The 19,818-nt window shown below is 48.6% G+C and overlaps 9 protein-coding genes across 9 annotated transcripts; 2 read left to right on the plus strand and 7 right to left on the minus strand.

The window, feature by feature from the left end:
- Nucleotides 1-2,622: 2,622 nt before the first annotated feature.
- Nucleotides 2,623-3,277, minus strand: N7481_001905 (60S ribosomal protein uL24; the record flags this gene model as incomplete). Its single annotated transcript, XM_057261124.1, has 4 exons — nt 2,623-2,895; nt 3,007-3,087; nt 3,144-3,175; nt 3,259-3,277. The coding sequence occupies 4 exons, from the start codon at nt 3,275-3,277 to the stop codon at nt 2,623-2,625; spliced, it is 405 nt and encodes a 134-aa protein (XP_057126056.1).
- A 338-nt stretch (nt 3,278-3,615) lies between these two features.
- N7481_001906 (uncharacterized protein) lies at nt 3,616-5,244 on the minus strand (the record flags this gene model as incomplete). Its single annotated transcript, XM_057261125.1, has 2 exons — nt 3,616-3,993; nt 4,057-5,244. 2 exons carry the CDS (start codon nt 5,242-5,244, stop codon nt 3,616-3,618), a joined length of 1,566 nt encoding a protein of 521 aa, XP_057126057.1.
- A 1,284-nt stretch (nt 5,245-6,528) lies between these two features.
- N7481_001907 (uncharacterized protein) lies at nt 6,529-6,930 on the minus strand (the record flags this gene model as incomplete). The annotated part of the gene is made up of 1 exon (XM_057261126.1): nt 6,529-6,930. The coding sequence occupies one exon, from the start codon at nt 6,928-6,930 to the stop codon at nt 6,529-6,531; it is 402 nt and encodes a 133-aa protein (XP_057126058.1).
- Nucleotides 6,931-8,387: 1,457 nt separating this feature from the next.
- On the minus strand, nt 8,388-8,806 carry N7481_001908 (uncharacterized protein; the record flags this gene model as incomplete). Its single annotated transcript, XM_057261127.1, has 2 exons — nt 8,388-8,665; nt 8,728-8,806. The coding sequence occupies 2 exons, from the start codon at nt 8,804-8,806 to the stop codon at nt 8,388-8,390; spliced, it is 357 nt and encodes a 118-aa protein (XP_057126059.1).
- A 1,905-nt stretch (nt 8,807-10,711) lies between these two features.
- Nucleotides 10,712-11,357, minus strand: N7481_001909 (uncharacterized protein; the record flags this gene model as incomplete). The annotated part of the gene is made up of 2 exons (XM_057261128.1): nt 10,712-11,146; nt 11,247-11,357. 2 exons carry the CDS (start codon nt 11,355-11,357, stop codon nt 10,712-10,714), a joined length of 546 nt encoding a protein of 181 aa, XP_057126060.1.
- Nucleotides 11,358-12,086: 729 nt separating this feature from the next.
- N7481_001910 (uncharacterized protein) lies at nt 12,087-13,235 on the minus strand (the record flags this gene model as incomplete). The annotated part of the gene is made up of 3 exons (XM_057261129.1): nt 12,087-12,594; nt 12,661-12,980; nt 13,068-13,235. The coding sequence occupies 3 exons, from the start codon at nt 13,233-13,235 to the stop codon at nt 12,087-12,089; spliced, it is 996 nt and encodes a 331-aa protein (XP_057126061.1).
- A 1,279-nt stretch (nt 13,236-14,514) lies between these two features.
- N7481_001911 (uncharacterized protein) lies at nt 14,515-15,514 on the minus strand (the record flags this gene model as incomplete). Its single annotated transcript, XM_057261130.1, is given in 2 exon segments — nt 14,515-15,248; nt 15,268-15,514. The coding sequence occupies 2 exon segments, from the start codon at nt 15,512-15,514 to the stop codon at nt 14,515-14,517; spliced, it is 981 nt and encodes a 326-aa protein (XP_057126062.1).
- Nucleotides 15,515-16,540: 1,026 nt separating this feature from the next.
- On the plus strand, nt 16,541-17,555 carry N7481_001912 (O-methyltransferase; the record flags this gene model as incomplete). Its single annotated transcript, XM_057261131.1, has 3 exons — nt 16,541-16,594; nt 16,677-17,426; nt 17,514-17,555. 3 exons carry the CDS (start codon nt 16,541-16,543, stop codon nt 17,553-17,555), a joined length of 846 nt encoding a protein of 281 aa, XP_057126063.1.
- A 396-nt stretch (nt 17,556-17,951) lies between these two features.
- On the plus strand, nt 17,952-19,223 carry N7481_001913 (putative NAD binding Rossmann fold oxidoreductase; the record flags this gene model as incomplete). The annotated part of the gene is made up of 4 exons (XM_057261132.1): nt 17,952-18,234; nt 18,293-18,388; nt 18,451-18,954; nt 19,012-19,223. 4 exons carry the CDS (start codon nt 17,952-17,954, stop codon nt 19,221-19,223), a joined length of 1,095 nt encoding a protein of 364 aa, XP_057126064.1.
- Nucleotides 19,224-19,818: the final 595 nt, after the last annotated feature.

Below are 19,818 nucleotides of genomic sequence, written 5' to 3' on the forward strand. Positions count from 1 at the left end.
AATCCAGCCTCAAGGTCAGACAACCTGGTCTGATCTTTCTCGAGACTCGATCCACTTGAATCGGGCTCCTCGTGGCGGTTTGTTGGGTGACTACTTTAAGACGCAAAATCTGCTTAGGTATCTTGCATTGGAACTCGTCCCAAACTCCGGGAGGCTTCTTATAATCTGCTATTTTTCTTAATTGCGGCAAATGAATCCTGAAATTTGTAAGGACATTCCACCCGGATTACCAAATGTTGGGCCTGTTATCATGCGCGATATCGTGGTCCAATATCGTGGTCCATACTACAGTTCAAAATACCGCCAAACCCGGGTTGTTTTGACTGCTTGGCAATGCCTCCGATTACCAAAGGCTAGATTATTTCCTTCCATTTGCCAAGAATCGCGAGTCTGCTCCTAAGTTTACAACAAAGGGGTACATCTTCTTTAGAGATTCCGCTGGGAAAAGCGCATGATGAAGGTTGGGCTCCTCAGCGCATTGAGTTCGAAATATGTCCAGACTTTATCGGGTTTATATCCCGCTAATATTTTCAGACTATGTCTGGGCAGATATGTGCTACCATCCTTACTTGGACCTTGAACACACAGAAGATAGCATGATGGCCAAAGGTGATGCCAAAAGTGGGAGGAAGCCAAAGTCGAAAGGTCACCAGAATTTCGGATTTTTTATGGTATCCTTGAACAAGTGTCCAAATTGAAAAAATAACGAGGACTGAAGAAATTTCTAAAGCTCGGTTTTTCTGGGGATAACATCAAAGCTGACCAACACGCCCACTGACATTTTGGTTAAACTTCAAGTTCTCTTCGGTCCGCGATGAATATGATTCTCTTGCAGCGATATCGGAATATATTTCCCCTTCAATCCATAGATGCCCATTCAAGTTTTCGCTGGATTTTAGAAATAAGCAAGCGACAGATCCGAGGTTCGCGGAATACCACTATATCAAGGCCAACTAACCCTCGCAAGTTCCGGGACCATACTACCCACTAGGAGCAGCTCCTCGTGTCCATTTTGGGAACGGATCAGACGACCACCAATCGGCCCAATGATCATTGTTCGTTCCTCGTGTTTTTTTCTCGTATATATGATCGACCACACAATATAGTATATCGCTATGAGACCTTCGTATACGAAGCCCAGTTCATACAGTTTGTCTGGGCGATTCCAAATTATAAATTCACTTGCCAAGAAAATCACAATATTGAGATGTACCAGCGATCCTTTGACCGCTATGGTGTGGAAAGGTATATGATTCTCTTGCATTAGGACTTATTTCGTAATGCAAAACGCTCTCCTAGTTTATGGCTGGGGTCGACCCTCAAGTTAAGGCACCAAATGTGTCACTTAAGGCGTTCTTTTTCATTCCAAAACTATCTAGATTTGCATTTCGACTTTACCAAATGTTGCTTTCAGGGCCACTTTGCTCTTTACCTATATGACCCTGTCAATTGGAAATCGAGATGGTTTTCTGACCCATGGTTTAGCCATGGCATGTCCGTAACTAGTTCATGGTTTTCTCCGAGTCTCTCTAAACAAAGGTGTCACAAAAATATGTCAGCATCAATAGTAAGGACCTCCGAGTTTGAGGTTGGCATAGATTCGGTTACGAATGTCAAAATTTGCAAGGTTCTCAATGATCGCAAGAAATCCGAGCACCTGGGCAGTGGTCAAACCCAGTAGTAACTTGTATGTTCCTTGCTCATGTTGAAATACCTCAAATATTATTGACCTTCACCAAACGACAATTTTATGAATAGTGACTAGTTGTCGCATGCTTCATAACTTGAATTGAATATTTTGAAATAAAATTACTGGTATTATTACCCAAGGCGTGGGCCAGTTTGACATCCTGTCAGTGAGTAGACGTCTAGACCATGTCGGGCCCACCGGTCATTCAAGCGACTAAGGAGCCACTAGCCAGTGCTCAATTTTCGCTCATGGTTAAAAAGTGACGATGGGTGGAGAGAGAGAATATCCAGGAATGAAAGCCTGACATTGCCGGGAAGTGTCGCCTTCCCAATGGTAGTTTCTCTGACGTGGAAACCCATATCTTGGAAGTAGTACTAAGAGAGGCTCCAGTGACTCTGGGGCTGTCAATGGAGGATCTGACCCCACAAATCGGTCTACTCACGCTCCAGTTTTACAATTGCCCATGGTGAGACACTGTTGAACGGTGCTACCTTTGGAAAGGCTCTAGCCTACTTGTTTGCCGACCTTCCTACGGGGATTCGTACAAACTGGAAAACGTGACTGATGGCGTTCCTACATTTCTCTAGATATCAAGGCACCAGCGTGTACGTCAATTGCAGACTCTTGCGTCGATCCAGCTTCAGTGAATCGAGCATGTCCCTCAGCACAGTTTCTACCCAGGTTACCATAGCCACTATACCAAACAACCGTGACACCTTGTCGGCACGATAGTCGGAGGAAGAGATGGGTATGGCTCTGTAAATATTGACACCGAATGGAAGAAGAACGATATTTTTTCATTTTTCATTGACCGTAATGCGCCTGATTTCGGAATGATTGGTTAACCCTCTTTTTTTCGAGGGCTCCTTAAACAAACTTGCGCTATTACCGCCATTGCAAAATAGACCTAAACCCCATGCATCGTGAATCCCTTAGGCGGACTTGTTCTGGACGGCCTCACGGCCCTTGGCAATGCGGGCGAGGATGTTCTCACGGTCCTTGTCCATGTGCAGCTTGGTGATGACGACGTTGGAGGGGGCGATAGGGATAGGGACGCTCTGGCCGTTGCTCTTGTCGCGGGAGACCTTCTCAATGTAGATGACGAACTTGAGACGGTAGGAGGAGGTGACCTTGCCCTCACGGCCCTTCTGGGAACCGCGGGTGATGGTAACGTAGTCGCCGACACGGATGGGGATGGAGCGAACCTGTTGGGGGCAGATTGTGTTAGATTTCGATCGTTCGTTCAAGATTTTTCTTCCTCTTCTTATTTTTCCTCATTGGATTCGTGGGTATATCGGCTTGGTGGGAAAACGTACGTTCTTCTCCTGGCGCAGCTCAGTGGAGAGAGCAGCGGACATCAGAACACGACGCTGGCTGGAAGGCGCAGAGAAGTGAGCCTGTAAATATTGTGAGTCGATTGTCTTCGGTCGGTCGGTGGTTGATCGATAATTACCTTGCGGGACTTGCTCCGCGAAGAGGCGATACCTATAGCACAAATCCGTCAGTATTTTTGAATCGGGGGAATTCGATAGAATAGCGCAGGGCGCAGGGCGATTGTGAGTACACACCGTGGTTGCGAACAGTCATCTTGAACGGTGCCTCCTTCAGGGTCGTATGGATGGGGTTGTCGTTGGTCGGGGATGAGAATTCGTGGTTTGAATATTGCAGCATGCGGGTCGGTTGTGCGTCACATGATGTGCTGCTCACGTAAGTCGGCTAGGGCTCGCTATGGGAGTGTGATTGGTTGGAGAAGTGGATCCGTAATCACCACCGCTATGTCCGAATGGGACTAGCGTGAACCAAACTATGTGGCACTCGTTACTCGTAGTTAACTCCGAGTATAGATGCACGTGAACACTTTTAAGGACACTCGAGCAGACAATTTTCAAGAACTTCTGTTTTATTTTAAACAATTGCCTAGTCATTCAGTGATGCTTTTGCTTCCTTGCCTTCATCGAAGTCCAGAATTGTTCCACAATAGTCTTTCCATCAATCTTTTCCGATCTTGTTTCCTCGAAGTCTATTCCTTCCACTGCTTGTTTGATCTTTTGGACCGACATTTCCATTGTATTAACAAGCTTGGCAAGCCAACTCATTCGTCTTTCATACCAACCCGCTTTGAAAAGAATGTCTTCCAGGTGGTCAAGCTTTCGCAAATATTCGTGCTGAAGCCAGAAGACGTATTCTGACACTTCTCGTAGCAGATCATGCTGGTCGAATGTTACATTTGGGTCCCAGCCCACGCTCATACAGTGGCTGTAGGTATCGTTTTTGTAATCGATATAATATCGAGGGCCGATTGACTATTCTCATATCAGCTCTGGCACACAGCATAATCCATCTATAGGCCAAGTTCGGCAACTCACCGTCTTTTTTGGCTCTTTTCCTTTTCTTTCGAGTTTTTCCTGGGCTTTTTCAAGGGCCTCTTTGTACTTTTTCTTGAGTAACTGCGACCAAATACATTCGAGTGTCTCCAAGCTTTCTCGGGTATATCCTCGCATCTCTTCCTCTAGTATCTCGATCATGTCCTCTTCCTCATTCAACAAACCTTGGACATCTCCGATGGCATCCTGGTAGTCAAATATTCCGAGTCGTTTTCGACCTATACCTTCACCCTTGTGACAGCATACATGTGTTATCTTGAGCATATCAAAGCGCGTCCGGCGAATGAATGAGAGAAGAAGCGTTTTTGCTGCCTCGTGGCCGTGGAACTCTTCAACAATTGAGAGCCATTCAAAGGCCCAGATAAAACTGACGATAGATCCACGAGCGAAGATTGTTGATTTGAATGCGATATTGAATCCAGCAGAGATATGGCAGCCATTAATAGAGCAGGCGCACCTGCAGCTATCGGTATGGAAGATATCGATCCCCCGGTGTAAACAGAGCTTGATTGACTCAATAGTATCCCAGGTCGTATATTGAAGCCTGCCAAGACACTCTATCAGTTTGAATATGACAGTACGGTTGCTGTGGTTTATATGATTGACATCTGTCCCATGATCAAGACAGCCCCGAAACAAGTTGAAATCCGCGATCTGACACACAATCGACGAAACTGCAAGTTCGCCATCGCTATTGGGCTGGTTAAACCCATTGAACCCGCAGCGAACAAGGGCGTGGAGCTCTTCTTCCGTTTGAACATAATGCAACAAGTTGTTAGATCTCTCCCCCCGATGGGAATCTGTGAATGTAAAATTCACATCATCGAAAAGCTCTAGAAGGGTTTCGAAGACTTTCGTTCTTCGATCACCAAGCCAAGTATCCTCAGACACAAGACGCATAATTGCCATGCCAACATAATATTGGAAAGCCTCTTCACCGTAGCACTGACGTATGGTGTGGAGTGATTCAAGGATCAAATCCCAGTGTCCACGAACAGACGCGTAGTTCATGAAATTCCGATTCCAACGGGTATCACACATCACTATTCTTGCACCTTCCACAATAAGCAAACGCACGATATCGCTTAGTCCCAGTGCAGCTGCGTACATTAGCGGGGTGATACCCCACCTATCTGTAGCGTCCAGGTCATGCCCGGCATCCAGAATCATTCTGAATATTTTGGGGTTATAGACTGCCAAGTGCAGAGGTGTCTGTCCTAGAAAGTTTCGATGATCTTCCCAGTTTGTCACATTGTAAGCCAAAGACCGGAGAGTCTCCATTCGTCCACATAGAACAGCATCTTGAAGAGGAGTCGATCCTCCAAATCCTGGGGGGAATATAGTCATAAGTAACTGTTACGATTGTAGAAATAAACACACTCACCCGGATTATCTATTGCAAGTATTTTCAGAAATTCAATAAAGAAAGGATCTGGTGTTAGCTCTTCAGAAATCCAATTAGGCGAACAAGGAGAGGGCCATTTTTGAAAGAGCGGCGAATTAGTTCCACTGGGATCGAATCCACAGTAGAGAATAATTTCAAGTAGATTGAGATGGCTGCCTTCCCCAATCCACGAAGCGCACTTTAGAAGTAATCTAATATGTAGTCTCCGTCAGTATAATCATCACCCAATATTTGATGGGAAACGCACTCATTTCCTTCATCCTCGAGATTCATATCCAGCTCGTTAGCGAATAGGTGAAGAAGAGCAAATTGATTCATCTGATTATTCCATGGGCCATAACAAAGCAGTTCCTTGAAGTTCATTAGCTGAGCTCCACTCAAGTGTCTTTATAAGAAAATTCACCCGAACGTAGTTGTCTCCTCCCGGATTGATGTGTTGTCGCAGAGGAGACGACGATCTGTTCAATTCACGGAATTGAGTCTGGGCGTCGGGAAATGAAAGAAGACCATTTCGACATCTCCACAGAATCTCAAATCCTGGAGATGTATATGCTATCACGCGTTGTACGCTAAGGGCAGGCCGTAGAGAATACTTTCCCATGCCAAGGATGAATTCAAAATCCATGAGAAGTGCCAACGGAACACCGAGATCATTGAAAGAAAATCGAAATTTCCAGCGAACGCCTTTCATGTCACATAGGTGGTTGTCACATTTCCCAAACATTATTGAAAGCGGCGTGTATTCCAATCCCCAGTGGCGACCAAAGCTATTTTCCGTCATGTGGCATGAGCAGTGGCAGTGTCTTGTTGTGCAAGATTTTCGCCGGATGGGATGATCTCGGGGTCGCGCGAGAGCTGTATTTCTTCCGCCAGAGATAGCATTGCTGTCATCAGGTACGTCTTTCACAGTATTTGGCAGTGTATTAGGTGAGCTGGACAAATTCATGGAGTTTGGCTCGATGCTCTTGGGGGGAATCGGTATCAAAAGGAGTATAGAGCTTCAGTTCAATGTGAGTACTAATTCCCCGCTTACTTCGAGAGGTCGGGACTTACGTATTCAGCATTTGAATAACTTGTGAAATCTTATTTCCAATTTCCTCGATCTGTTTGCGAATTTTCGGAGATAGACCGAATTTCCAGTTGGCTTTTTTGCTAGATTGACTTCGGTGCATCTTCTCTAGAAGTGATTTCAAAGCTTTGTTCACGTCGTTATACATTGATTGACAATTTCGAATTGCATGGTTAACGAGCGGATTTCCCTCAAAGGGCTGGAGGCTTTCCAAACATAATTTCAAGAATTCAAGGTTGCTGGTAAGATCATGAAGCTCTCTTGGTGCCTGTTCTCGGTTATACTGATGAGTAGCTTTCAAGGCACTAATGCTGGTGAAAACTTGGACAACAAAGGACGCAATTCCAACACCAGCGGACGCAAACCCAATAGCCTCTGCCATTCTGAGCAAATATATCCTGGGTACAATGGAGAGGTAAGTATAGGAAGGGAGAAGGCGGTTAGGGGTCTATCAAGAATTGCAGTGAGGCTGAATTGCCACGTCATAACTTTCAGCTACCCTGCCTCTTGCATCAACTAAGGATGGGGAAGGGAGCCTCGCCAGTCTCTCATGCCCAATAGTTGGACAGAGAGAAGCGGACGCATTGTCTTTTTGGACGCGTGGGGGCGCTTGCAGATGCGAAATGATTGGACCCTAACATGATACCTCCATGTATCTTTCAGTCCACACCAATCAATCATGACACTAACAGGAATTAATAAATAGGAGCCTAAGGGCTCAGGTCCATCCCTTTCGGTCTCATACTGTGGCGCCGCAAAGGTTTCCAGCCCCTTGTTGGTAAGACGGAATAGATTGGTCTATCTATTTCATATTAGTAGGTACTAGTTGGAAACTTTGGCGGCGCCACTGTGATATAACAAGTAAATACATTGGCATAGTTTGGTATCGTACACCGTGAAAGCAGTCCGCTATAATAGATAATAATCAAGATACGCCCGACGGAAAACCTGATACAGTTCGAGCAGCATACGAGAGCTAACAGGTCTCCCGAATTAACTATGTGGAAGTCCTGTCCCTTCATTACCCAGCAATACATGCTGTCCTAACAATGACACTCACTCAAGAACTTCCGAGCCCCGTCCCCACGAAAACAACCATGACCGCCGAAAATCTAGACTCACATAATTAGTCTCCATGTAGAGGAAGTTCGAGTAATTGTTACTTGCGCTGCAGTTCCCCCAAATATCTCCGAGCTGTTGGCTTTCGTGAATATGCAAAGAGAGGTCGAGAAGGCAAGAGTGAATAGGACGATGCTGACTAGCCGATATGCCGAAGTGTGAACAAAATATAACACAATAATTGGAATTAAGAGTGAAAATGACGCCGCGACCACTGTCGTCAATCTCATTGCTCGGTAGATGCGATTGTCTGATGCATAGACGATTTGTCTGGGGTCCCATTGATGCTTGGTCTATCGTGAGAGAAAATAAGACACCACATAAAGCCTTGCGTAGCAAGAAAGAGAACATACATTCGCTTTAAATATCTAGACCCAATTGAAATTAGCGGATCTCACAGCAATGTCATAAAATTCGAGGCAATTACCTTGCCGAACCATTTGCTCCTGATAAATTTCGCCACTAACCCTTTGACTAGAGTTTCTAGGAAGGCAAAATCTGAGACTTGAGAGCTCAAGGAGCAGAGATCCTTAGTATTCTGGAACGCGCCAGTCTCCTCTTCGACAAGGGGATTCATAGCATGGAACCATCGACGGAAATTCTGTAAATCCCCCTTCGAGGGGGATTTGAGATTAAATATGGAATGGTATGCAACAAGCAAATCATCTAAGGTTTGGTCCCAGAGTTAGTACTATTAGATCGTGATCTCAGCAATATAGTTCACCTGGGCAGAACTGTACCGTATTCTCTGAGCTTTACTCGAATCTCCGTCATCAAATTTATCCTGTCTATATTTCCATCGGCCTTTCGGGTCATATTGTTGAGCTCATCTGTCTCCGAAGTATCGATCTCATATAGACGTCGGTCCATGGATGTGAGTTCTTCTTGCATGTACAAGAGATTTCGTAGGTGCAGATGGTTGAAACGACGCAGTATACCAAATCCTGGATCGCTCTCCATAAATGCTGCCAACTCGGGATACCCCTTCGGGTAACATTCTGCATTTCGGTTATATGAACATATAGACCCTATAATCAGGAAGTACTGGGATTGAACTCACTTATTCTGCTATCGGATATTCTGGTGTCTAGAGTCTCTTCGCTTTTAGACAACATTGTCATATCGATGGTGCTAGACATCGTGAAGCCTTCGCTGGACTGACTTTATCTGGGTACAGAAAATCGGGAGGGAGTTTGATTTTAAGCCAAGCCACGGCCCTTCCTTGACCTTTATTCTCAGGGCTTTGGAGCATTGGGCCTCAGCCTATTAATTATGCCATCGTGCCGCGCGCCACTGTATCGGCAAGGCTTTGCGTCAGGCACTGCCATCGTTCTCAGCCAATCATGTCCCAAGGCCCAGCGGAAACCTGCCGCGCGCTACAACTCTACGCTTAATTGAACCACTTTTATAGGCTGAAAACATGTATATGTTTCGAAACGACTGAGCCTCTGCCAGCGCAGTACCCCGCACAGCCCGGCTCAGGGTAAAATCTATCAGCAGTGATTTTAATTTCATGAATGACAAGCTGGGTGGCTTCCATCGACCTTGTGTTCTTTGATCCGGTGGTTTACCCCCTTCTCTCGCTTGGACCGAAGAACTGACATTATTCCAATGGACTTTACCATGAATTGGTGTTGCAAATTTTGTACCATATAGGGATAATACGAGATCCTTGAGGCTCAGAAATTCGATCCCGAGACTTTCATCTTGGTATGTCTCCCGTATCATTCTTCTTCATGCTGCAAAGCAACTAACCAGGTTGTATTAGACAAATGCCCAGCTGCCTCTACAAACTCGAGAAACCACGGACATTGATGGGATTCCCTGGTTGTATAAGAGAGACAAATTTTACGAACTATTTGAATCTCATAGGACTTACGCGGATATCGATTTCTATCCGGGCTTTCCGAAGCGACCTCTGCGAAGTCTTGCGGAGAGAGAAGCAGGTTCCAGTGGTCAAAACAATACCCCGGTCCAAGGCGCAGCTAGTTCAAGCAGAAACGGTCAGGCTGCTGGTCAGTCAGGCAGCAAAAGCAATACTTCGTCCAATGGAGCGGCGGGTTCAGCTAGTACGAAGAAGTGATGGGAGTGATCATCGTATCATGACTGCTTGTTGCGTTATATGAAGGCGGATGGGAACAGCTTCAAGTATTAGTTTCTTATGGCTCAAGATACAGATGGTTAATGAAGCCAAAACTTCACCTATCTTTCAACAAAGTCCGATATGGTGTAGTGGCTAACATCGCCGTCTCTCACACGGCAGCCGGGGGTTCGATTCCCCCTATCGGAGTTGTCTTTTTGCATTTCAAGGAGTGGCTCCTTGATTGATTTTTTTGGGGGGTGGTGGGTGGATCTTTAAATATGTATGATTGGGCCGTGGGGGCGGAAAATGGAGGTTGGTGGGGGCGGTGAGCGTTTGGGTTACCCACGAGTATACTACATTGAATTATTGACGAGCAGATGGTCCAATTTAATGGTTTTGCGGGTTTGGGGGATTGAAATTATTTGATTTTGATTTAAATATCATAAAGGTCACTTGAATGTCGAGAATATGTGGACTTTGAGATGTTATTCTAACAATTTTGAAATTTTGAGATGCCATGATGGCATATATATATCGTACCTTAGTATAGGAAGTGACCCTACTACTCTACAACTCGGATTACAGTTATTACCAAACTTCGGGCCATAGACTAAAATTTGAACTCGAGACTAATCCATCATGGATTGATTGAACCTATTCCCTATAAAAATCTTAGAATCAATGGGGTTTGTCGAATTTGAATGGGTCCAAGACGAGGCCGGGGATAGGAGCATGAACGAAGCAGTCACTGAGCCCAGGAAGAACTTGGAATAGTACCAGTGAAATACCTAGGTATATAAAATCAAACAACAAAATAATGAATTCATCCTAAACGCCATAACAATTCGGGAATAGTCAACCAGCCTTGGAAGCTAACAAGCCAAGTACCTATGCAAAGAGACAAGGAAGAAGGAATACTTTATAAGAAAGGGGGACAAAAACAGTGACCAACTCAAAAGCTCTAAGCACCCTGAACCCTCTTCAAGGCAGCATTAACATCAACCAACAACGTAATCAACTCCTTCGCACTATCGGCCCCCTGCCCCTCAATCTCAATCCCCTTATTCAAAAACCCCTTCGCCTCCTCATACCTCGTCATCTCCGCCAAACATTTCCCAACCCGCCACCAAGCCTTAACATTCCCCAACGGCTTCGAATCAACACTCAACTTAGCATCCACCAATCCCTCCGGCCACGCCTGAAGCGCCATCTGCGCCTGTGCCCGATTCCCATACAACCCGGCCAATTCCTCGCGCGCAAGGGTAACGGGTTCCCAGCCCGGCCGAGTAACGCCCATATCGATGGCGAATGTGTAGAGGCGGACGGCCTCGGCGTAGTTGTTCTTGCGGAAGGCGGCGTTGGCGCTTTCGCGGAGCTTGGTGATTTGGGCGCTGCGCTTTGGGTTTACGGGGGGGGGGGTGGGGGGGGATGTTGGGCGGGTCGAGGGAGAGGAGGGCGCGGTGTAAGGCGTTTAGTTCGTTTAGTTCATTGGTGACTGTGTTTTGTTGGGTTGTGGTGTAGGCGGAGGATTGGGGGAGGGTGATGGCTTTTGTGGCTGGGTCCATGTGTAGTGGGTATTGGTTGTAAAGGTCGATTTCGCTGGCCATTTTGGTGGTGTTTGGACTGTAGGAGTCCTGGTTTGCTTCTTTAAAGAGATGTGTATGTGTGTGTGTGTGTGCTTTTGTTTTTGGTAGTGGTTACTATGTTAGTGCTGTGAGGATGTAGATGGTGGATGGAAATGGAATGTGGGATTGGCGGGAAAGGGTTATGTGAATAGTCAAAGTGAGCTAGATTCATACCAGGGAGAGGAAAAATATGCGACTTTTCGTATCATGCAATGTACCTCTGAGAAATGGAGTGGTATTTCAACTTGAAGGTGATCGCTGCGGCGAGTTGCGGCGAGCTGTCCTCCAAAAGCCCGAGGCGGTGGACATTCTGCCAATCTGGGGCAGGTACAGGCACAAGCACCATGTTTGGTGTAGCCCGGTTTAGTTGAAGGTTACTGAGTCTACGGAGTCTACGGACGATACAGACGAATAATTGAAAACCACAATTCACATCAATATGATCTATTTGCTACATCCAGAAAGTACAATCGTTGCCCGAGGGCCTGAATCATGACGGCAGCCAATGCCAACGCTCCTCGATGAAGGTAAAACAACACAACAAAAGCAAAAAAAAACAATGCGCCTGCCAACTCCACTCCGTGGTCATGTTATGTCAAGACACAAAAAAAAACAAGCAGAGCGACGTGATGATATCGGGGTATTCATTGCGAGCATTCCATGCCATCCAGGGCGCTTCTTCCCACTACCTCCCACAGGAACTTTTTTTTTTTACCGCGGGTATGCGCTCATTGTTGTGCTATATTCGGAGGGAGAATAAGGCATGTGCTGCGGCGCCTGAGGTCCGCTACCGTAACTGGTATTGCGGTCACCGTAGCTAGTGTTGGAACCGCCGTAGCTGGTTTCCGCACCGGTATAGCTAGTTTCCGCACCGGTGTAGCTAGTGTTGCCGTAGTCGTGGAGAACGCTGCTAGGCGCGGGTGCGGTGGGATCGTACGCGCCGTGCATTGCAGATCGGCCCAGATCATCGGCCTCGTTTTGTTGCAGGAGGGCGTAGTCTTCGTCTTGGTCGCCGCGCGAGGAGGCAGCCATGCCACCGCCCCGGCCGGAACGGAAGTCTTCCTCGTCTTCCTCGAAGTCGTGGGGTGGATTGTTGGAGAAGGCGGCCTTGGATTGAGCGGCAAAGGTCGGGTCGGACACGGCGTCGGGGAGGGTACCGGTGCGACGGAAGTGCATAACGTTGCGGATGGACATCCATGCGGTGATGCCGAAGAGAATGCTGCAGAGGAAAATGACCAATTAGTGTTGGATTATCTCGCTGTCCAAAAGTAACCATATAACCTACAAGATCACAACGCCAATAATGGTCGTGGCAGTGCTGACATTGCACTTGCTGGAATTGCCGTATGCCCAGTTATCGCAGCCTTTCTTGGTGCTGCTGGCTCGCTTGTTTTTATCCTGATCGGAACTGCTATCGCTGTCGTTGGACTTGCCGATACTTTTTCCCTGTGCGACGTAGGAAGCGAGACACACCCACGCGCTGAACCAGAAGAGCGCATAAAGCCCATCGACCGTGGCGAAGGCGTAGACATTTCCGAAGCGACGGGCCCGGGGCCACATGGGGACGGCAGCGAGGTAAACCAAAGCGGGGATACTGATCCAGCACTATACACCAAGGGCTGTCAGCTGCAAGGTTCAATTCGAGGTGGGGGAGGTGGAGGAGGTGGAAGGATAGCAAGACTGGCAACTTACCAAGATCCAATACCAGACGGTACGGCCGTCGATGCCATCGCCCTTGGTCCAGATGGCGATGGTCATGGCCCAGGCCACGAAGATAATAAGGGCCTGTGTGAAATGAAGCAAGTTCTTTGTCCTCCCCAGGTTACCACCGGAGGGCCGGGGGATCCGGAATTTGGCCATGGTTGTAGAAAGTGAAGGCGACGGACTGCAAGGGAGTCTCAACCCTTTCCAAAGTCACCCACGGGAAAGGAAGGGTGTCAAATCAAGCTCGGTATGATTGACAGGTAGGGGGGGGTTATAAAAGACCCAAAGACAGTTGGAGGTCAAGAATGTTGGAACTTGAGGAAATAATAAGAATGGGGCGGCTTGGGGGACGCGCAACGCCTTAGGCTCTTGGCTGTCGTGGGTAACCCGGTGGAGATGCGGGATGGTCGTAGTTAGATGGTGGTTATTACTCCGTAGTACTAGTTAAAGTATGGAGTATGGGGATGTAGTCGGGTAATGTAATGGGGATAGGGGGGATCGACGAGGTGAGGGGGAGGGAGAAGTAATCTCTTCGATCAGAGCTGATGTCAAGGACTCGGACTGTTTTATCGCGGGCGAGTCTCAGGACGATCGCCCAGGCGACAGCCCGTGGTTTTCTATTTTGGGGCCTTCAGCCACACCAAAGTGGAGACGCGGCGCGGTCGGTACGGCAGTGCTGGTAGTGTTCGCCCTGTATGCTACTTGTGTAGTGGAGTATCCTCAGGTTACGGCCGTACTAACTAGTATACAAATATGTACACTGGTATACGAGTAATGACCACATGGCAAAGGTTGGAGTGGACCATGGTTAGTATGAAGTATAGTCAGCTACGGTTAGAGTGCTGCTGTACTGAATTCATTGCTGATAAGTTATATTCAATCCCGAAATACTGAGCTGCGCTCTCATCATTCATACATTCATAATTCATAATTCCATCCCATCACCCACACAATGGCCCATTGGCAAGCCCGGTCTCCCGCATCTGCTTCATCAACAACCATATCGCCCGCAATGGTTGGTACACATGCACATGCCACCACCAAGGGAAAGGATCCCGAAAGGAGAACAATGGATCTCTCCAAAAGATAAAAGGTATCGCTTCCGCCTCAACGAGGGCCTTGGCTCGCCTGGCCAGCTTCAAAGGGAAAAAAGGTAAAGATAAGCCGGTGATCAGCCCACTCTCACTCTCACTCCCAATCAATACCGATCTAGGGCGAGGAGTCGGGGATAGTGTCGCCACCACCTCCCAACTACCCTGATTCGCAGGCTCGGGTGCCAGTACAGCAAGATAGCCGGCAACAGGGCAGGTCGCATCGCGAACAAGATTCTCCGCAGCCGTAGCGCCCGGAATACAGTCCGCAATATGAATGGTATGGCGAACGGAAGAGTGGTCGAACTCTTCATCCACTAGAAGTCGAACGGAAAGGTGCCCGGTCATACGCGCTCCCCCTTCACGGCAAAGCTTTGCATGAGACGATGGATGGCCGTCGCCAGTGCCTCGTCCACCGGGGATGCACCCCAGTGTGATTTCTGAGTCTCCGCAAGCCGAACTTTGATGGCATGGACATGGCCCCGTACCACTAGTATATCTGCATAGAACTCCCCTAGTCGACTCTGCTGCTGAAGGATCCAGGGATAGTCTTGGTTGATCTGAATCTCGCTGACTTCCGAGTAAGTCCTGCTTAAAGTGCGCTTTGGTAGAAGTAGAGCGGTGTCGTTCGAACTGGAGCCTAGCCGCTGGATCTGATATGACTTGCTGGGCGACCGATGCAAGATTTTGTGGATCGAGTCACGCGAGTGTACCTGATGGCGCTCGAGCACAGGGAGATCCCTCTCAGTGAGAAACTGGGCGAAGGAGTCGGTGTGAAGGAACCGCGTGGCCAAATCGGTGTCAAAAGCGATGCATTTGCAGCTAGTCCGACTCTCGATCACTTGTCTGGCGGTCGCATCTTCAATGGCGGTTGCCTTGGGAGAGCAAGGGACCCACACATCCACTTTCTCGCGATGGATAATGTCCAGGATGCGGGAAATGTAATGATCTTTGGGGACACGGTAGAAGACGAGAAGAGTACGGGACATACTTCCACCCGATCGGACGGGGAGATCGAGGTCGGCGACGTCTGCCCCGACCACATGGTGTCCCCCCGCAGCCCAAGCTCGGGCGAGAGCTAAACCGTGGGGGGGTACCGATACCCGTGATCAACACGGTTTTGGGATAAAACGGTAGATCATGTCGTGGTCTCTGATACCGATCAACCACAGATTGAAGACGCGCAAGAAGCAGCGCGGTGATGAGGATGGTGTTGTCCACAGATAAGAGGGCAAAGGAGACGGAAATGCGGAAGATATGCCAGAATGCGTTAGACAGGACCTCGATCGGGGAGGGAGCCTGGACCGTCTTCATGGGGAGGCGCGACCTCTGCTTGGATGCCATTCCGAAGCATCAGGGAGATGCAGTGAGATGCAGTGAGATGCAGTGACCCGGTGAAGTTGGAAGTTGAAGTGCGAAGTGCTGGGAGTGGTGACGTGAAGAATGCAGAAAGTGGGTGGTTGGAGGAGGAGGGGCGATCGGCACATGCAGATCGAGATCGCACGATTTCAATGTCAGTGTCATTGTCATTGTCAATGCTCAAGTACTGGCCTATAGCAGTTAGACCCGGTCGGCCCATTGCATTGTCTTGGGTCGGATTCTGTTTGGTGGAGGAACTCAGTTTCCGACTGTGAAGAAGAATGTACCCGCGACCACAGAGTAGTTGATTCACTACCTCACCTTCAGTATAGGTAACAGTTGAAGGTGTGACAGTGACTTGTGTAACTCTATAAAATGATTGTAGTAGTACTAGTACTAGTATAACTAGTTAGTAACTAAGTAACTAACTACTAGATTACCACTTACATGTTTTGATCTACTGTCACCTACCTTGCTGAATATGGAGAGATCTAGAGATTACAAACTTGAAGATACTACTAGTATGATAGAATGCCAACTTGTGTACATGTTTCCCTCCAGTTCTCCCGTACTCGTATACAGAGTAGATCGCCTTGGCTTACCCGTTCAGGGCTAATCGTCCGAAGCAGTTCCATGTGGTAGCTAAGATCACGCACTACTCTAGCACCTCCGAACAGAGCTCCGACGAACCCATTTTAAGGTTATCTCCATCTCGGAGGACGGATTTAGTCGGCTCCCAGACTCGGAGAAAAGCTATCGACTCCTTGAGTAGTTATTCCCGAGACGAGGCGGGTCCGCAATCGGGACCACATCCACTTGTACTTATATGCCATAGTTATTCGCCGGCCTGCGTCACGAAACATGCGGGGAGGAAAGTTTCGGACGATTTCGAATTCGACCAGATTTCCTTTTAATACATCAAGATCTCCTCAACGGGTTACTGCTCACAGCTTGCCCTACATCTCGCCATACATCCACTACAGCTTTATCCATTCCTCTATACATTCCCAGATGTCGACCACGCAACAGTCTGCCCCTTCGCCGCCCGATATGGGTGGGCGCTTGGTAAGTGAATTGTTAAGGCATACTATCGACCGGATGGCCACCTACAGAGCACCAACGTACTAATGGTAATCAATGAATACAGAGCGGAAAAGGCCGAGAGATGAAGCTCCTCCATTTCATCTACGAACAGCCAAATTTGGACGACATCCGAGGAAATCCACAGAAAGTACTCGACCTGATGAACAAATTTGAAGAAGAATACTACATGATGACCGTTGGTGTACCCAAGGGTAAAATTGTAACACAGTTAATCGACGAAATCAAGCCCAAGATCATGATCGAACTCGGGTGCTATACGGGCTACTCGGCTATCCTATTCGGCGAGGCTGCACGCCGAAATGGTGGAGAGAAATACCTCAGTCTGGAACTGAACCCAGAGTATGCCGCTATTGCGAACATGCTGATCGAACTGGCCGGACTTCGCGACTTTGTGCGTGTCATTGTGGGCCGGAGTGACCTCTCCCTGGACAAATTGTACCGTAGCGGAGAGGTCAAAAACATCGAGCTCTTGTTTATCGACCACTACAAGCCCGCGTACACTACCGACCTCAAGCTGCTTGAGCACCATGGAATGATCGTTCCTGGATCGGTCTTAGCGGCAGACAATGTGTTGTTCCCAGGGAACCCGCCGTATCTGGAATATGTCCGCAGCACGGTTGAGCAGAAGCGAGAGCTGGCCAAGGATGGACCTAACAAGGGATATGATACCAAGGGGATTCTTGAGCGCACTGTCAATTCCTTCATGCCACAGGGTGATGTGCCGAGTTTTGAGGTGGTGGGGAATCCCAATATCGTGTACCAGACCGAGCTGCATCAGCCGGAGGGAGAAGAAGTGAGTCCGAGTCGTTTCCCAAATATGTCATGGTGGCGATCAGGCATGAGATTTTCTGCAATTGCTAATCAAAGTCACATCTACTAGGATGCCATTGAAGTGACGCGATGTGTCGGGGTCCAAGAATAGGCAAGGCATAGGTGATAGAGTGGGATGGTGGGGTTTGCAGAACGGGGCTCAACCACAATTGAATGAATTTGATTATCAAGCATAGTCTTGCGTACGGAGTAGAGAACAGTAGACTGGGGTGACAGAAGTCCGGAGGAACCGCTAGTACTAGTATGGTACTATATTATAGTGTACTACTGTAGTAACAAGGCAAGCCGAGTGGCAACTTCCGGCAGGCCGACTCGTCGGTGACTGCTTTTTGCCCCGCCGGATCCAAAGGTTGCCGTCGCCAGGACCTTCCCCCGCGTTCGGCCTCGAAAATCCGTGGGGGGGTATAAGTTCTGCCATTGCCCCTCTGCCCCTACGGTACCTCTACTTGTATCATATCACCTCCAATTATCTCCCCTACCATTCATCATGGCCTCCAAGACTTACAACGTCGGTGTCGTCGGCTACGGCTTCAGCGCCAAGATCTTCCACATTCCCTTCGTCTCACAGATCCCCGAGCTCAAGCTCCATGCTGTTGTGCAGCGCACCCCCAAGCCCGATGATGATGCTGAGAAGGACCACCCGGGCGTCAAGTCCTACCGTACCACTGAGGAAATGGTCCAAGACCCCGCGCTGGATATCGTGATCATCACCACTGCCCCAGACTCTCACTTCGACCTGGCCAAGCTGTCTCTCGAGGCCGGCAAGCACGGTTAGTCTCGGAAACCATTTATCTGCTTTGAATTCCACTGATGCGTTGGTAATTTTAGTTGTCTGCGAGAAGCCCTTCACCCCTACCTTCAAGGAGGCCGCCGAACTGGTCCAGATTGCCGAGAAGAACAAGAAGCAGCTTGCCGTTTACCAGAGTACGTCATACCCTCAATCTCCCAAGCAAGCCAAATTGCTTTTCAGTTCCTCCCTCTAACAGTATCACTACTAGACCGCCGCTGGGATGCCGACTTCGTCACCCTCTCCAAGCTCATCAAGAACGGTTCTCTCGGCCGCATCTCCGAATTCGAAACCCACTTCGACCGCCACCGTCCCGAGGAACCCGCCGCTGATGGCCACAAGTGGAAGAACAAGGTCATGCCCGGTGGCTCGGCCGTCTATGATCTGGGCACCCATCTGCTCGATCAGGCCGTCCACCTGCTTGGTCTCCCCAAGCGCGTGACCGGCTTCATCGGTTCCGCCCGCGCCGTCAACACCAATGGCTTCGAGGATTCCTTCACTGTTCTGCTGCACTATGCCAATGGCACCCTGGTGACCGCCAAGGCCACCGTTGTCAGTCCTGAGGAGGAGCAGCTGCGCTTCTGGGTGCGCGGTGACAAGGGAAGCTTCAAGAAGTACCACCTGGATATCCAGGAGGACCAATTAAAGGCCGGAATTAAGCCCGAGGACAACGGCTACGGCCGTGAGCCCAGCGAGCGCTATGGTATGTTTTCAATACCTCTTTATCCACTTTCATGAACATCTGCTAACGGGGTATTAGGTACTCTGACCACCATCCAGAATGGCAAGACCGTCAAGGAGGTTTTTCCCACCGTCGAGCCCCCCACCTACACCGAGTACTACCGCAAGCTTGTTCGCGCTCTCGGTGGCGAGGGTGATCTGCCTGCTAGCGGTGCTGAGGCCAGCCAGGTTATTCGCCTGATTGAGTTGGCTCGCGAGAGCTCTGCCACCGGCCGTACTCTGGATGTCTAGATTTAGTGGTGTAATGTATATGAAAAGCAATGAATATTACGATTAGAAGACGCTCTGAAGACTGAAAATCAAAGTTTTTTGGGCCGTGCTACTTACTTGATTTAAAGTTTTGCAATTATTTACAACCCGTAGATACTTTTGTTGTAGAGAGTAGCTACTACTGTACAGAAGTGATTTGCAGAATGATCACTGGCAGCCGAGAGTATTCAGAGAAGCAGCCGTTCCGACATGGACTTACTAGTAGTCAGAGTTTGTAGAAAATAACCCGAGATGTCGCTGTACTAGTAGTTCTGGGTGTCAAAGTTGAAACACTCCGCTAAGCCGCCCGAGATCTTCTCCCCTCCCCACCGGACCCAACCACTGGAACTACTGGAACTTGCTGCCCGATTCGTTGGTTCCACAGGATTCCTGACATCTCACCTGTGTCCATGAAACCAGACAACGTGGCTGGCCACGTTATTCCCTTACGTCTCAAACGATCTTGTCACATGGGGGCCATGCAGAAAGGATGGGACTAGAGAAAAGGCTAGGGGGGCTCGAGCATTGCAGCCTGCCAACCCTGTCATCCACCGAGCAGACAGCCACGGAATTTATA

Source organism: Penicillium waksmanii (assembly GCF_028829765.1).
Source record: "Penicillium waksmanii strain IBT 27052 chromosome Unknown utg000002l:1.0-3326099.0:1.0-3328782.0, whole genome shotgun sequence".
Taxonomy (NCBI): domain Eukaryota; kingdom Fungi; phylum Ascomycota; class Eurotiomycetes; order Eurotiales; family Aspergillaceae; genus Penicillium; species Penicillium waksmanii.